Source organism: Protopterus annectens, chromosome 2.part1, assembly GCF_019279795.1.
Source record: "Protopterus annectens isolate FY-2018-M chromosome 2.part1, PAN1.0, whole genome shotgun sequence".
In the NCBI taxonomy this organism is placed as follows: Eukaryota; Metazoa; Chordata; order Ceratodontiformes; family Protopteridae; genus Protopterus; species Protopterus annectens.
In genome coordinates this window covers 1,965,483,514-1,965,499,414 of record NC_056729.1, presented here as the reverse complement: position 1 = coordinate 1,965,499,414, position 15,901 = coordinate 1,965,483,514, and the positions used below count along the sequence as shown (strand labels likewise).

Below are 15,901 nucleotides of genomic sequence, written 5' to 3'. Positions count from 1 at the left end.
AAGCAAAAGCAGTTCACAAGTGCCGGTCGGCCGACTCCTGAGATTTTCGTGTTCGAATTTCAGATCCGAAGTCTTCATTAAAAGCTTAGTACCCCGTTGGGGAAACTTTTTTCTTGCTCCAGGCCGATGTCAGAAAAAGTTAACAATTGTATTTCTTGTGGGAAGCAAATACCTCATAAGGACTTTCATTTCTACTGTATTCCTTGCCTAGGCCCTGACCACGACGTTGCTAATTGTAGGTTCTGTGCTAGATTTAACCAACGCACTATTAAGTGTCGGTACGATTTTGCATTTCACTATTTTGGCAGAAGATTTAATTACACAATGTCATCGGATAGCCATCCGACTACCACAATTCACAAGAAATGCAAGGAAAAAGAAAAGGACAAGCATCCGAGGTCCAAAACTGACGGCAAGGCTTCTTCTAAGCCAGTCGCCGGTTCTCAGTGAGGTGCTTTCACAGCCCCTGATGCCTGCTACTTTAGAGCTGCAGGCCGCTACCAACTCCTACGTGGAGCCAACTAGGCCGCTGGAAACTCAAAGTATTGGAACCTCGGAAACTATTCCCTCAGATGGGTCCGGAGCCGCTGAGCAGGCATCGGCTTCTGAGGGTGTTTTCAGGCCAACACAATTATATGTAAAAACGACTTCAACTTCAAAGGCAAAGACTAAAGCACCTTTAAAGACAAAGAAACAAGTACAGCAGCCCCATGGACATGTCTCTATGCCTAGAAACAGATGCTCAAAATGGCCGAAGACCTAATTACTTTGATCAGGGGTTCCCATCCCCCTCCTGATAAGAGGCACAGGCAAGAGACAGAATATGAATCTTCAGATCAGGTTTCCATTTCATCTGATTCCTCTTCTGATCAGGAATACTCTCTTCCTCCCTATGAGGATTTTAATGCTGAAGAATCTATCCCTTCAGCCTCTCCTCCTGAGGATTATTCTTTTGGGGAAACTCTGCATACCATGAGGGAGCATTTTCACTGGGAGAGCCAAGATTATTCAGAATCTAAGAAAAGGCTCAGAGACTTCCTTTTACTGCCTCAGCACTGGCCCCTTGCTATTCCTCCTGTGTTAGACATTGTAGATGATGTTTTTTCAGAGTCCAGTCTGACTCATGACTCCTTGCCTCCAGCTCCTGTTAAGCCAGACAGATACTACAGGGTTCCTGATTCACATACATTTCTTTTTAAAAACCCTGCTGCTGACCCAGAAACTATCTCTCAGGATCCCAAAGGGGTCAAGGCTTCCACTGCAAAAAACCCTACCCCCTCTGACAGGGATTATAGGGCACTGGACAGATGGGGAAAAAAGATTTACACTTCTGCTACCTTGGCTATAAGGGCTTTAAATTGTCAGTTTCATATGCTTAAATATCAGCAATATATTATGTCACTGCTTAAACAGAAAATGTTGACAAATTCTGAATGTGCAGAAAACAAAGAAATACAGGATTTATTACATGCAGCTGAACAAGTTGGAAAGCATACTTTGCAATGTGGTTTTGATTCTCTGGAGGCCTCCTGCAGGGCCGCTGTTACAGGTTCTGTCATCAGGAGGCATGCTTGGTTAAAGGAACAGAATCTACATGATCATGTTAAAGAAAAATTATTAGATGCTCCATTACAGCATGATGCCTTGTTTGGTGTTAAAGCAGAGGAGGTGTTGAAGAAAATGGAGGACAAAGCAAAATCTATGCAAACAGTCAAGGATTTCTTACAGGTACAACCTCCAAGATTTAGCAGACACTGGCTATAAAGAATTGGTCCTTTCCAGTGTCAGACGGCCACAAAGGGGCAGATACAGACACCCTAGAGGCAGGTCCCAGCCCCAAGGCACATACAGGTTTAAACAATGGGGTGCTTCTACCTTCAAAAGCGGAGAAGACAAATCACAGCCATACAGGAAACAGTTCCAATGACTTCCCCCTGCCTGCGCCAAGCACTTATCTTCTGGCAACACCTTTAGGGGGAAAACTAGCACTTTTCATCAAAATTGGCACATAATAACCCAGGACAAGATGTATTCAGGGCACATGGTCCGCAAGCCAAATGCATCTACATATCAATCAGAAAGAGATGCTAGCTGTTCAGAATGCACTGACAGCCTTCAAGGACCAACTCCATCCGGGACAACTACTGATAAAAACGGACAATACCACAGTCATGTGGTACATAAACAAGCAGGGAGGCACTCATTCCTACCCCCTTTGCAGACTAGCCATGGCTTTGTGGGACACAGCATTGACTTACCAAGTACATCTGCAGGCACAATTCCTGCCAGGAAAGATAAATACTCTGGCAGATGAACTAAGCAGAAACCTCATGGATCCCCACGAGTGGAAATTGGATCCGCAAATATTCAGCATAATAACAAGGAAATGGGGATGCCCGGACATAGATCTATTTGCCTCCCCTAACAACTGCCAACTACAAAGATTCTGCACAAGGACTTATCACAAGCAAGCATGGAAAGCGGATGCTCTATCTTTCAGCTTGAAAAACATAGCAGTATATGCCTTTCCTCCACTGCCCCTCCTCCCCAAGGTACTCCTAAAGGTCAGACAAGAGAAGCCAAAAATGATACTGATTGCCCCAGACTGGCCCCGCCAGCATTGGTACCCAATCCTAAGGAACCCATCTTAATGCCCAGCCTGGACATTACCTCAAATTCCTCACTTACTGTCCCAACAAAACAGCCAGATCTTGCACAGCCAACTCAAGACCTTAAATCTGGCAGCATGGTGGATATTTTAGTCATTCAAACCACCCCTCTTTCTAAAGCAGTGATGGATGTTATTTTGGAGGCCAGGAGGCCTAGTACCAAAAAATCTTATGCTGAAAAATGGAAGAGATTCTGTGCTTGTAACCAGACACAAGGAATTGACAGGATTGTACCAAATATTCATCAGATTTTGCAATACTTAACTGAGATGCTGGACAAAGGCCTATCCTTTTCATCAATTAAGATTCATGCCTCTGCCATTTCGGCTCATTACAATACAGAGCCACCTGTTTTTTCTCATCCTTTACTAAGGCAGTACCTCAGAGGAGCCAAAAACTTAAGCCCTCCAAGGAGATCACCAATACCTGCATGGGACCTCAATTATGTCTTGGAAAAACTCACCCTGCCTCCTTTTGAACCAGCCACTACAGCTGATATAACGTTTTTATCTTGGAAAACAGCTCTGCTCCTAGCAATAACCTCTGCAAGACGAGTCTCAGAGCTACAGGCACTCATGGCTGTGGAACCTTTTATCATTTTCCATCCAGATAGGGTTTTTCTGAGGACAAACCCAACATTTATGCCTAAGGTAGTGTCCAGTGTGGCCCTTAACCAAACTATTCACTTACCTACCTTTTATCCAAACCCACAGAATAAGAGTGAGAGACTTCTGCATTCTTTGGACATACACAGACAGCTACGCTTCTACCTGGACAGAACCAAAGCTTTCAGAAAGACTGAGCAATTACTAGTGGCATATGCTGCAGGATTACAAGGAAAGGCTATCTCAAAGCAGACTATTTCAAAGTGGATAGGCCACTGCATTCGTTTCTGCTATTCACAACATGGCAAATCAGTGCGTAAGGCCATTAGGCCACATTCAACCAGAGCAGCAACCACTTCAGCAGCCTTCCTCAGAGGAGTACCAACCAAAGACATTTTAGAGGCTGCAACCTGGAGCTCAGTGCACACTTTTACAAAGCACTATCACTTACCACTCTACTCTAAATCCAGGGCAGGCTTTGCCACTGCAGTTCTGCAGGGCCTCATAGCCGCTCCTAATCCTATTTAGCACCAACCTCCCAACCATAGCTTTGGGATTCAACCCAATTGTAATGACTGCAACAGTGAAACATGATGAACATAGTACAGTTGTGTACACTTAGCATAAATGTAGATGTTTGAGTGTATTCACTGCTGCAGTCCAGGTTACCCACCCTCCAGCCCCCTTATCTTTGCTGGAACTTATCTGTACTTCTCTATTCTATACAACCTATGGGGTGTATTTGCTGGTAGAGGAAAGAATAATTTACTTTGGTGCATGTATGCTTTACTGACATATTTTAGCCTACCCTTTTGGGGGCACTTGATATCTTGGGCAAGAAAAAGTGAAGAAAATGGCATCTGCTGCATTTTTTATACCCCTGGCACACTGACGTCAGGGAAGAGGTGACAGCAACTGACGCCGGACTTAGACTTTGGAATTCAGGCTGACTGCGGGTAGCCTGCCAGCAGGATAACCCAATTGTAATGACTGCAACAGTGAATATACTCGAACATCTACATTTATGGTAGGTACACAACTGTACTTTACAGATCTCCCAGAGGGCAGGCTTCTGCCCCTCAAAGGACTAAACAATGGCATACTTCTGCTGCTAAATTGGGGAGTTCTAAGCCAGCTTCCCAAAACAAGCATTCTCATTTACTCTGGCCTTCTTTTGCCTACCTCTGCGGGCCCAGGGTTTCCTTTGGGGGGAAGGTTAGCCAGGTTCGCAGGGGCATGTACAACCATCACAGATGACAAATGGGTACTCAACATAGTAAACCAAGGTTACAAGTTTTATTTTCACACCTTCCCTGTTCTACAAGGTTACCCAGACATTCCCAGAACTCTCAGGGCAGAGATAGAGAATCAAATTTCTTCTCTATTGACTATGGGGGCTATAGAGCCAGTTCCTGCAAATCAGGCAGGCCTAGGTTTTTACTCAAGACTTTTTCTGGTACCCAAAAAAGGGGACATCTGGTGCTCTATTCTGGATCTGTCTGTTCTAAACACTTTTCTGGTGATTCCCAAATTCAAGATACTCACCCTTCAACAGTTACTACCAATGCCGGGCAAGGATTCATGGCTAGTAACCTTGGATCTCAAGGAGGCTTATCTGCACATCCCAATAAGGGAAAGTTGCAGGCAGTTTCTTCATTTCAGGGCTGAGGAGTAACACTTCCAATTTTCTGTGCTGCCCTTTGGCTTATCTACTGCTCCCAGAGTTTTCACAAAGTGCCTGGCACCAGCCATTGCTTTTTGCAGGAAGATGGACATTGAAATTTATCCTTACCTGGACGACTGTCTCATTCAAGCAAACTCCCTAGAACAGTTAAAAAAGGATTTGGACTTCGTGAAGAACATTCTCACTTCTTTGGGTTACACTCTCAATGAGAAGAAGTCAAAGTTGGTTCCTACAAGGGAGATTGTTTTCCTGGGAGCGAGTCTGAATACAGCCACCCAGATGGTATTTGGTTTATTTCAAGAACTTAGCAAGCATGACCCAGCTCTCTGCAAGGCAATTCCTGCAAGCACTGGGGTTAATGGCTTCATGTATCCTGATGATCCCATATGCAAGGTTGCATATGAGAAAACTTCGATGGTACCTCAAGAATCTTTGGTGTCAACACACACAGGGCTTGGACTTGATTACTCCCCTGATTCCCTGTCTACAAATGGAGTTCCTCTGGTGGGCAACAGCCTGTTCTCAGAACAAGGATCTGCCTTTCTGCCCACCACCTGCCAGCCAGACACTCACCACAGAAGCCTCAGATTATGCATGGGGGGCACATCTGGAAGGCAGGGGCATACAAGGGACTTGGAGCACCTAACAGATTCATCTGCACATAAACTTAAAAGAATTGATGGCAGTGCAGCAGGCTTTGCTGGATTTCAGGGACCTACTCTACCCTGGGACTCTTCTGATCAGGACAGACAATACCACAGTCATGTGGTACATCAGCAAGTAGGTGGGGACTCACTCTTACCCTTTTTGCAGATACAGTATGAAACTATGGTCGTTAGCAGCTTCCATGGTCATACATCTCATAGCCCAGTATCTTCCAGGGAGGCTAAACTCCATGGTGGATCAATTGAGCAGACATGTTCTGGATCCTCACGAGTGGCAACTGAGCAAGATCACTTTCCATTGCATCACTCAGTGTTGGGGCACTCCTAAGGTGGATCTTTTTTCCTCTCACACCAGCCATCTCCTTCCAACCTTCTGCACCAGGGAGTTTCACAACAAAGCATGGAGAGTGGACGCTTTGTCCTTCCCTTGGACACAACTCTCAATTTATGCCTTCCCCCCTCTGCCTCTTCTTCCCAGAGTGCTGCTAAAGATAAGGGATGAAAAACTGAAGGCTATTCTGATAGTACCAGATTGGCCCAGGCAGCATTGGTATCCCGTTCTTCACAGCCTTTCCCAAGCTCAGCCTTGGCATCTTCCCCTGGTACCAGATCTGTTGGTTCAGGACAGGGGAAAGTTCCTTCATTCTCATCTTCAAACTCTGCATTTAACTGCCTGGCTAATACTTTAAATCTTTCCCAGCAGGTGGTTGAAGTTCATCATAAGGCCAGGAGGCCTAGCACCAGGAAATCCTGTGCAGATAAATGGAAGATATTTTGCTCTTGGATGCAGGCTAAAGGTGAAGAGTCTTTCCAACCTTTCCTTTCCCTCATTCTTGATTATCTAGCAGGTTTGGTTAATGATAGACTTTCCTTTTCTTCACTTAAGATTCATGCTTCAGCAATTTCTGCTCATTGTTCTTTTGAGCAACCTATGTTTTCTCACCCCTTGATGAAATAGTTCCTGAGGGGAGCTAGCAATCTTAGACCTCCCAGAAGACCTCCTCCTCCTGCTTGGGATCTTAATTTTGCCCTGGAGAAGTTTACTCTTCCTCCCTTTCAGCCTGCTGCCTCTGGAGACTTAAAGTTCCTTTCATGGAAGACTGCTTTTCTTTTGGCTATTACTTCCGCCAGAAGGGTTTCGGAGCTGCAAGCCTTAATGGCAGTAGAACCTTTCATTATTTTTCATACAGACTGGGTTTCTCTGAGAACTAATCCCTCCTTTATGTTTAAGGTGGTTTCCAGCCTGACACTTAACCAGTCTATTCACCTGTCTACATTCTTCAATAACCCCCAGAATAAAGGGGAAAGGATTCTGCACTCTCTTGATGTGCACAGACAGTTGGGATTTTACTTAAATAGGACTTAACCCTTTCGGAAGTCTCAGCAGTTGTTGGTTAGTTTTGCTCCTGGGGCTCAGGGTAAAGCTATTTCCAAACAAATCATCTGCAAATGGATTGCTCATTGTATTAATTTTTGTTACCTGCAGCATGGGAAGGTTCCCCCTAAGGGTATTGGGACCCATTCTACTAGAGCAGCCTCTACCTCTGCAGCTTTTTTGAGAGGTGTGCCTACTAAAGACAGTCTAGAAGCAGTCACTTGGTCTTCTGTCCATACTTTCATAAAGCATTACAACCTATCTTTGTTTTCTAAGTCTAGGGCTGGTTTTGCCTCTGCAGTTTTGCAAGGCCTCCTTACCAATCCTTAATCTGTGATTCTTCCTCCACCCTTTTGTTCTCTTCCTGGGCTTTGGGAATCAACCCATATGTTAGGACTGCAACAGTGAAACACGAAAAACATAGTACAGTTATGTACACTTGCCATAAATGTAGATGTTCAAGTGTATTCGCTGTTGCAGTCTTGGTTCCCACCCTCCATTCCCCCTTTTTTTCCTAAGGCACAGACTACTTATGTTATTTTTTGGATGGCTTTTTTCCAGGGTGTTCCCTTCCTGGTTTGGCCTTCTTTTGGGGGCTCCTGACAGTTAAGGCAAGAAAAACTGAGGAAATGGCGTCGGCCGCCTCCCTTTATACCTGACGTTCTGACATCAGTTTACAACCGATGGCAGCCGACGTCATATAACAAGACTCTGGTAGTCGAGCTGACTGAGGGCTACCGGGAGCCGGATAACCCATATATTAGGACTGCAACAGTGAAAACACTCGAACATCTACATTTATGATAAGTGTACACAACTGTACTTTGTACGTACTTACATGGAAGTCTCAGGTTACCTATGTCAGTACCTATGAAGGTGCAAACCCTGCATTAGTTCTGACAAGAAAGAATCACTACTGAAAAACCCAGTCATGGGAGAAAATGTTAGACTTTAATGTTATTGTAACCTCTCCTTGAACTTTCTTTGACTTTTTCCTTGCCTGTTACTGTTCCAGTTTGTGTGTGGCTTAAAATGATTACTCACTAAATACCTACCTAAAGAAAATGATTGAACTGAATATGAATGACATTCATTGTTAAGCTCTGTGAGGAGGGGTATATGTGGAAGGTGGCCTTTGGGATTTCTGGGGATCCTAAAGCTGATAATGGATAATCACATTGGGGATAGTAGCCTGTATCAATACTGACAGGATGCATACATCCACTTTAATGAGATATTCCTCATTGAGTGGCTTTTCTTTGATTTTGGTTTGCTTCTTGAGACCGAAAACTTCTTGAAACAAGGCTTGCCGTTGCATGTACAGCTTGAACATAGGGAAAGCCTGCTAGGATGAGATGCAATATGCCAATAGTATTGTTGCTTATGGGGTTGGTTGAGACTGTCTATTAGAAGAGGTGAAGACTTCTATTATGCATGTCACTTTCACGGAGGGGCTGCATTATACAATGACTTGATAGACCAAGACAGGTATAGCTGGGCAGCTATGATTCTCATACCCTAGTATAACTGGGCAGCTTAAGCTTGGTTATTTGGATGGGCTTAGTTGATGTGTGGCTTTGGTATGGCTCTGATCAGATTTTCATAGGATGAAGTTTTATAGTGGTTTGGGAACTAGCAAGCACATTCCCAAGTTGCATAATCTTCTGTTAGACAAGTTGCAATATGATACTGTTTTTCTTCAGGCTCCTTAAAAACTGAAATCTCAACACTTGATGAGTGGAACAGTGTAGTGGCACTCAGACTTGATCTGCTAACTTGATACATCGTAAAGTACTTATTTAAATTGATTTATTTTTAGATTCATCCTGTGCCAAAACATATGCTACAATTGGTTGGTATAACAGCTTTGTTTATTGCTGCAAAATATGAAATGCAAAACTCACCAAGCATAGAAGATTTTGTCAGGGTAACAGGTCATCTCTACACAAAGTCACAAATAAGCAACATGGAATGGAAGATTTTAAAAACACTTGACTTTAAGCTTAACAGACCAATTCCGATAGACTTTTTGCATAGAGTTTTCCACATTGTGAAGGTAGGTACTGTTTTAAATATTTGTCTCTCCTTATGGCAGGCTGTCACTGCATGTAATTAAAGGAAATGCAAGAATGTACAAAGTAGTTTCTAAGTAGTATATTTTTTAACCTATTAAAGAACGTTGATTTTGAACTGCTTTAAATAAGCAAACATTTTTCTTTACAAAAAATCATCATACTGCTGTCAATTATTAACTTTGTCACAAGTTATTTTTAACTGTATCTTGTGTGCCTGACCCTTCAATGTTTTTTAGTCTCCGGACTATGGCTGCAAATGAATGTAAGGGCTGTAAACTGGGGGAGAGAATATTTTTGTTGGTGAATGTTTCCAGTATGGACTGTTTTTTTCAGTTTATTGTTGCTGTGGTGTTTACAGAGAAGTTCAAAGCTTCTCATCAAAATCATTTTTTGTACTGAATATCTCTTGTTAAGCATTATGCGATAGATTATAATGGATAGCTTATAACTGTAAAGTACCTCCAGTTTTTTGATGAACACTATATGACAGCTGGGAAAATGAGCTGGAAAGCTACAGATGTATTACTATAGTAAAGGCAAGCTCTGGCAGCCATCCATTCAGTTTTAGGCTAAACTACAAACCCAATTTTGGAAATACCTGCAGATGAACTAAACCAATACAATAGGTATGGATTAGTTGGATGTTTTAATAATGTTCCAGAATATATTGTTCCTAATGGGAAGCCAATGCCTGAGTCTAGCATCACTAAACTATACTGTTCCTATCAAAGGTTATATTGCCGAGTTTAAACAGATATGTCAGTCATTGTATATGAACTTTTTGATAAGATTTTTCATGCTACTGTTAGCCAACGGGGTGCTGGTGGAAATTGGGCTAGTGTTGGCCGAAGGAGAAGAGAAGGGGGAAGGCATGCCCGAAGGCAGGAAGAGAGGAGGAAGGTTAGGAGTGCAGTAGTGAGGGTAGGAACGTTGAATGTTGGCACTATGACTGGTATAGGGAGAGAGCTAGCTGATATGATGGAGAGAAGGAAGGTTGATATATTGTGCATGCAAGAGACCAGATGGAAGGGAAGTAAGGCCAGGTGTATAGGAGTCGGGTTCAAATTGTTCTATCATGGTGTGGATGGCAGGAGAAATGGGGTAGGGGTTATCCTAAAGGAACAGTATGCCAAGAGTGTTTTGGAGGTGAAGAGAGTGTCTGATAGAGTGATGTTTATGAAGCTTGAAAATGATGGTGTAATGATGAATGTTGTTAGTGCATATGCTCCACAAGTTGGGTGTGCGATGGATGAAAAAGAAACATTTTGGAGTGAGTTGGATGAAGGGGTGGTGAGTGTACCCAAGGGTGAGAGACTAGTGATTGGAGCGGACCTCAATGGGCATGTTGGTGAAGTGAACAGAGGGGATGAGGAAGTGATGGGTGGGTATGGTGTTAAGGAGAGGACTGCAGAAGGTCAGATGATTGTGGATTTTGCGAAAAGGATGGACATGGCTATGGTGAATATGTATTTTAAGAAGAGGGAGGAGCATAGGGTGACGTACAAGAGTGGAGGAAGATGCACACAGGTGGATTATATCCTATGTAGGAGGGCCAGTCTGAAGGAGAATGGAGATTGTAAAGTGGTGACAGGGGAAAGTGTAGTTAAGCAGAATAACAAATAAATGGGAGTGCAAAAGCACAGAGAGTGAAAACCTCCGACTTGGTCAACACAGCTTTAATATTCCACCAAAAACACACCAAAACCACACTTAACGCTTTTTAAAAATATATATGCGTTTTCGTCCTAACCACTGGACTTCATCAGATGTTATCTAAGCATAAACAAATCACTTTTATACATTAATTAAAAACCACAAACCAATAAAAACCTACAATTGATTTCAAATGATTTCAAATTGTAGGTTTTTATTGGTTTGTGGTTTTTAATTAATGTATAAAAGTGATTTGTTTATGCTTAGATAACATCTGATGAAGTCCAGTGGTTAGGACGAAAACGCATATATATTTTTAAAAAGCGTTAATGACAGTGTGGTTTTGGTGTGTTTTTGGTGGAATATTAAAGCTGTGTTGACCAAGTTGGAGGTTTTCACTCTCTGTGCTTTTGCACTCCCATTTATTTGTTTTTATACTTTTGGAGAGCTTTCCGCTTTTTTCATTTATTAGTTAAGCAGAATAGATTGGTGGTCTGTAGGATGACGTTGGTGATCAAGAAGAGGAGGAGGAGTGTGAAAACAGTGCCAAGGATTACATGGTGGAAGTTAAAAAAGGGTGATTGTGAGGTGGAGTTCAGGGAAGAGTTAAGACAGGCACTGGGAGGCAGTGAAGAGTTACCAAATAGCTGGGTAACTACAGCAGAGCTAGTAAGGGAGACTGGCAGAAAGGTGCTTGGTGTGACATCTGGACAGAGGAAGGAGGACAAGGAGACCTGGTGGTGGAATGAGGAAGTACAGGAGAGTATACAGAGGAAGAGGCTGGCGAAGAAGAAGTGGAATTGTCAAAGAGATGAAGAAAGTAGACCTGAGTATAAGGAGTTGAGACGCATGGCAAAGAGAGAGGTGGCGAAGGCTAAGGATAAGGCATATGGAGAGTTGTATGAGAGAGAGGATACTAAAGAGGGAGAAAAAGAACCTGTACTGATTGGCTAGACAAAGGGACAGAGCTGGGAAAGATGTGCAGCAGGTAAGGGTGATAAAGAATAGTGAGGGAAACGTACTCACAAGTGAGAAGTGTGTGTTGAGTAGATGGAAAGAGTACTTTGAAGGGCTGATGAATGAAGAGAATGAGAGAGAAAGAAGGTTGTATGATGTGGGGATAGTGAATCAGGAAGTGAAACAGATTAGCAAGGAGGAAGTAAGGTCAGCTATGAAGAGGATGAAGAATGGAAAGGATGTTGGCTCAGATGACATACCAGTGGAAGCATGGAGGTGCTTAGGTGAAATGGCAGTGGAATTTTTAACCAGATTGTTTAATGAAATTTTGGAAAGTCAGAAGATGCCTGAGGAGTGGAGAAAAAGTGTTTTGGTACCTATCTTTAAGAATAAGGGTGATGTGCAGAGCTGCAGTAACTACAGAGGGATAAAACTGATCATTCACAGTTTGAAGTTATGGGAAAGAGTAGTGGAATCTAGGTTAAGAAGGGAGGTGATGATTAGTGATCAGCAGTATGGTTTCATGCCAGGAAAGAGCACTACAGATGCAATATTTGCTCTGAGAGTGTTGTTGGAGAAATACAGAGTAGGTCAGAAGGAGTTGCATTGTGGTCTTTGTGGACTTAGAGAAAGTATATGACAGGGTGCCTAGAGAGGAGTTGTGGTATTGTATGAGGAAGTCGGGAGTGGTCCGAGAAGTATGTAAGAGTGGTACAGGATATGTACGAGGGTAGTGTGACATTGGTGAGGACTGTGGTGGGAGTGACAGATACGTTTAAGGCGGAGGTGGGATTACATCAAGGATCAACTCTGAGCCCTTTCTTATTTGCAGTGGTGATGGACAGGTTGACAGATGAGATCAGACAGGAGGCCCCATGGACTATGATGTTTGCAGATGACATTGTGATATGTAGTGAGAGTAGGGACCAGGTTGAGGAGACCCTGGAGAGGTGGTGATATGCTTTAGAGAGGAGAGGAATGAAGGTCAGCAGGGCTAAAACAGAATATATGTGTGTAAATGTGAGGCAGAGTAGAGGAATGGTGAGGATGCAGGGAGTAGAGTTGGTAAAGGTGGATGAGTTTAAGTACTTGGGATCAACAGTTCAGAGTAATGGTGAGTGTGGAAGAGAGGTGAAGAAGAGAGTACAGGCAGGGTGGAATGGGTGGAGAAGAGTGTCAGGAGTGATTTGTGACAGACGGGTACCAGTAAGAGTGAAAGGGAAGGTCTACAAGAGGGTAGTGAGACCAGCTATGTTATATAGGTTGGAGACGATGGCATTAACGAAAAGGCGGGGGTCAGAGCTGGATGTGGCAGAGTTAAAGATGTTAAGATTTGCACTGGGTGTGACTAGGATGGACAGGATTAGGAATCAGTATATTAGAGGGTCAGCTCAGGTTGGACAGTTTGGAGACAAAGCAAGAGAGGTGAGATTGTGTTGGTTTGGACATGTGCTGAGGAGGGATGCTGGGTATATTGGGAAAAGGATGCTAAGGATGGAGCTGCCAGGTAAGAGGAAAAGAGGAAGGCCTAAGATAAGGTTTATGGATGTGATGAGAGAGGACATGCAGGTGGTTGATGTGAAAGATCATGATGCAGAGGACAGGAAGAAATGGAAACAGAAGATCCACTGTGGCGACCCCTAATGGGAACAGCCGAAAGAAGATGATGATAAGATTTTTCATGATGCAGCGGTGGCCTTTAATTGTTAGCTTCTGTTTGTTTGAGTGCCAAGGAGAAACAGTTTACACTAAATGCATATTCAAGTCTGAATTTTGCCTGTGTGAATTCTGCTGTAAAGCATATACCTGTTAAAAAAACTGAGTGATAGCAGAGGCATTCAAGTAAAGCATGTTGTTGCCACTCTTCAGAAAAACTATTCAAAAAGGAACCTTTGTCTGGTTTTCATTCGACAGACGGCTTTGTCTGGTGGAGTAAGAATGCTGCTTGCAAAAGAGCATTTCATTGAGCAAAAGACTGTTTGCGTCAAACTGAGTAAGTGACATTAACAGAGGAAACTAAGATGGCATCACACCATATTCAGATGAACCTCTCATTATACAGACATTTTTTGATGGAATCCTCGGGGTCTTGTAAATTTAATTTAGGAAGATCTTTGAATACAATCAACAAACAAAGCTCAAAGAGTTCAAGTTTATGAATGGGAGAGTTATAAAATTCACAAAGAATTTAAGTGAAAATTGGTCAGACTGAAGCAGAAGTGGTCCACAGGATATTATAGCATGCCACTGCTGACAAACTGCAATAAATTGCTGTTTAGCTCAAATAGTATGGATCTTGAAAATATACTTGATTTAGAGAAGACTGACAGTTGTGAAACATGAATAACTTACTCCAAGCCACGGCCAGATGCAGAAATGTAACTAGCTATAAGATGCAGGAAAACTAATACCATGGGCATACATCAGATAGAGCCAAATGTGTGGTATGTTCAAACAATTGAATATTTGGCCTATTTCATTTCAGGAAATGTTGTGACTACAGTGAAACCTTATGAAATATTAAAACACTAAAATCATGGATAAGAGTTTATGTGCCACCCCAAAAGTTGCATAATCACAATGGGAGGAGAATTCAGCAATGAAAAGTAGAAATATGTCTGAAAATTTAAATGTGAAACTAAGACTATAGCTGCCTGCACCTTGTGGACTACTGGACACTTAGACATAACCAAATGATCATGGAAATGTTAAAGGCAGAACAAAACAATGCACGTGATTGTGAACTTGCCATAGAGTGTGCTTTTATGACAACAGCAGAATGCATAATTTTCACGGGTACCACAGGTGTATGGGAAAAATTCAAATATGCCTTCATTGTTAACTGACAAACCACATGCACCTCATAGTCTATAGTCTCATGTCTATAGTGAGTGCTTGAGTATGACAATACACAGCTACATTGCAAACTGAATGCAAAGAATTTGCTGAAGAAGAGGAGGAACAGGAAGAATGCTCACTCAGGATTTAGGCCTACAGATAACAACAGAACATTTCAGATATGATTTGTATAAAATAGAAGACTGTACAGCATGAAGAAGTCTTGGAGTCATTACTTCACAGGATAGCAATGTGAACATTGAGGTGCACGGAATGCACATTGGCTGCTGGGATGGAGATTGGGCCACAAACTGAAAATCCCCTCATTACTGCCTGGATGACATCCTAGCTGTAAATGGCCCTCGCCCCAATAAAGAGGAATAAATGGGCAATCATGGTAGAGGCTAGCTGGTTGGCAGGTGTAGAGGTTAAAAAAAGATATACAAAGATCTTTATTTAGCCCTTCTTCTGACATCCTGTGTGGGAGAATTTCATTCAAGTACAAGTGATTTTACCTATCTTTAAGGTTAGGTTTTGGGTATTTGCAGAATACAAAGTAGAGTTTAAGGAGTTCCATCCTTTCCTAGGCATATTTCCAGTTTCTGCACAACCAGATCAGTTCAACCCCCCTCCCCCCAATTTAGAACATGTAATCAGAGGACCCATATCAATGTTTCAAAGCAAGAGTTTTTACTGAAGACATTTCTTGGTACCAGGAAAGGATGGACCCGCAATGCCTGTTTTAGACCTGTCCAGGCTAAGCAATTTCCTCTGGCTGGGCTGCAAGCTCTGTTCCTCATACTGTTCATGGAAAAACATTCAAGAGTATGATGATGTGGGATAGTCTTCCCTGGGAATGTCTGATAACTTTAGAAATTGGAATGAATGTCCCTCTGTGCCTAATCCCCATATATAAAGAATTATACTTCATTATGGTGAATACCACCCCACAATTGTACTGTCCTGCTAAGACCCATTTACTGATACAGGTTGCTCAACACAGGTCAAAGACGGGTCAGATTCAGTGTTATCAGTATGGCAGCTAGTATAAATTATGGCACTTGCATAACATTCATGCAGTAAGCAAAGTGTTATGGAAACTCATTGTAGAACAAGTAACTGCTATTGTGCAATCTAGGGGAAAATGTTGCCTTAGAATTAGTTGTTTAGTGATGCATCATTTTGGAAGTCTGTTGATTGATGACAAAACAAGAACATTCTCAGCAATATGGTGGCAGTGGAAGAATCCTGAGTTCTATAGAGCAGAGTAGCATAAGAATCCTTATTAAGATGATAAACTTGGTAATGCAGTATTTCTTGGGATCCTCTTTTCAGTCCTTTATTTGGGTGATCTAAAGTTGAAGGGTCATGGATCTTCAC

The 15,901-nt window shown here is 42.6% G+C and overlaps 1 protein-coding gene across 1 annotated transcript in view; it reads left to right on the top strand.

Annotated features, from left to right (window-relative positions):
- The window catches only part of LOC122795075 (G2/mitotic-specific cyclin-B1-like), an 81,866-nt gene that overhangs the window by 46,309 nt on the left and 19,656 nt on the right, over nucleotides 1-15,901 (top strand). The window contains exon 5 of the mRNA XM_044063649.1: nucleotides 8,818-9,054. Within this exon, the coding sequence (XP_043919584.1) occupies nucleotides 8,818-9,054 (237 nt within the window). The remainder of the gene's footprint in view (nucleotides 1-8,817; nucleotides 9,055-15,901) is intronic.